General features: G+C 36.8%; 1 protein-coding gene across 1 annotated transcript in view; it reads left to right on the plus strand.

The window, feature by feature from the left end:
• Positions 1–917: 917 nt before the first annotated feature.
• LOC107561719 (oxysterol-binding protein-related protein 6) overlaps positions 918–2,000 on the plus strand; it is a 57,016-nt gene continuing 55,933 nt past the window's right edge. The window contains exon 1 of the mRNA XM_016246193.1: positions 918–947. Within this exon, the coding sequence (XP_016101679.1) occupies positions 918–947 (30 nt within the window). The remainder of the gene's footprint in view (positions 948–2,000) is intronic.

Here is a 2,000-nt window from a genome sequence, read left to right on the forward strand (position 1 = left end):
GACCTCATACGTCATCCGGCCCGGAACTGCTTCCGTGTACAACTGTTGGCGCAAGGTACAGACGTTTTCCCACATTTTCTCTCAGTGAGATGCGGAAACAGATGTCTGTACGTTAATGCACTGTGTGTGTATTTAGGTTAATTTCATAAAGACATGTTATAGACTATTGCAGTAAACTGTTTAGTTTTGTTGCACTGTTGCATTAATTATAGGCTAGAGGTTTCTGATGGTTGTCTGCTTGTGGAGAGGGGCTAAATCAGATGTAACTGAATACTTGTATGTTTAAAAAGGAGCTTTGTGTTGGATCAGTTTGATCGACAGGTCGTTTGGACCCGTTTCTCACAAATACTCTGTAAATGCCACAAACTTCTTCCTGAAAAGTAAATGTAGAGATTTTTTTATGAATGTAAATGTGAGTGCAGTCGGTGTTGTGGAGAGGCGGTGGGATCCATATGGTGGTGCTGAGCTCAGTTACTGTAGGGTCTGATAGGCTTGATTGTTCTGTCCCGGGCCTCAGGTAACCCTACATACCATCCATTTCAATGAGACACTATCACCTACACACTTTCAAGCATTTATTTTAAACATTCATGAATCAAATACATGGAGCTCAATCACATGCACACAGATAACAGCATTATTTACTTCTGTAAGTTGAGTTTGGTGCTTGATTATAAACTATACAAGTTTGCGTAACGGGATAGTTAGACTTAATCAAGAAAAAATGTCAATTAATGTCTTTTCAAGTACATATCACATTATATTATCAAAGTTTAAATTGTCAAACAAAACATTTTTGTTTATTTTGTGTTTTTGGTTAAGGGGGTCGCACATGTCAGGTGAGTGACATAGAGTGTCTGAAAATTTGAAAACCGTTGTTAGTAAGGTAGGGCCCTCTGATTTCCACAGCGTGGAAAATGGGGACGGAATCGTGGAATAACATGGAAGTAAACCGTATAACGTGGAATGTGGCAACTTTTGGATAAATAAATCAAAAGTAGCACTATACACATAATCAAATCACGATATGGACTAGTGTCTGTGAATATTAAAATGCAAAAAACGCCTATTTAAATATGTGACCCTGGACCACAAAATCAGTCATAAGGGTCAATTTTTCAAAATTGATATTTGTACATCATCTGAAAGTTGAATATATAAGCTTTCCATTGATATGGTTTGTTAGGATAGGACAATATTTGGCTGAGATACAACTATTTGAAAATCTGGAATCTGAGGGTGCAAAAAAATCTAAATATTGAGAAAATCACCTTTAAAGTTGTCCAAATTAAGTTCTTAGCAATGCATATTACTAATCAAAAATTTGATTTTCATATATTTACTGTAGGAAATTTACAAAATATCTTCATGGAACATGATCTTTACTTAATATCCTAATGATTTTTGGCATAAAAGAAAAATCGATAATTTTGACCCATACAATGTATTTTTGGCTATTGCTACAAATATACCCCAGCGACTTAAAACTGGTTTTGTGGTCCAGGGTCATATATGTTATCTGCATGTTCTGTATGTCTCTGTGAGTGAATGAATGGCGCTGTTTTGTCCGCCTCACAAGCGTCATGTTTGTGGTACTCCTTCTTACAGAATTTCTGAAAAAACAACATTCCATCCGTTATTGTAAAAATGGTAATAAATTGTTAAAGGGGTCATATGATGCTTTTTTAAAGATCAATATTTTGTGTATTTGGTGTAACAGAATATGTTGACATGCTTTAATGTTCAAAAAACACATTATTTTTCAAATACTGTACATTATTGTAGGTCCTCTATTCCCCGCCTCTCTCAAACGCTTCGTTTCCTACAAAGTCCCTCCTTCCGACAAGCGCAGTCTGCTCTGATTGGCCAGCTGACCCAGTGCATTGTGATTGGCCGAACACCACAAGCCCTCGTCGGAAATGTAACGTACCTTTCCATAAACACGAGCTTCATCTTTCAAAATAAATGTAAAGACAGAGCCCAAAAGGGGAACAGAGTCG

The sequence above is a fragment of the Sinocyclocheilus grahami genome, unplaced genomic scaffold (genome assembly GCF_001515645.1).
Source record: "Sinocyclocheilus grahami isolate Dianchi unplaced genomic scaffold, SAMN03320097.WGS_v1.1 scaffold789.1, whole genome shotgun sequence".
Classification (NCBI taxonomy): Eukaryota; Metazoa; Chordata; class Actinopteri; order Cypriniformes; family Cyprinidae; genus Sinocyclocheilus; species Sinocyclocheilus grahami.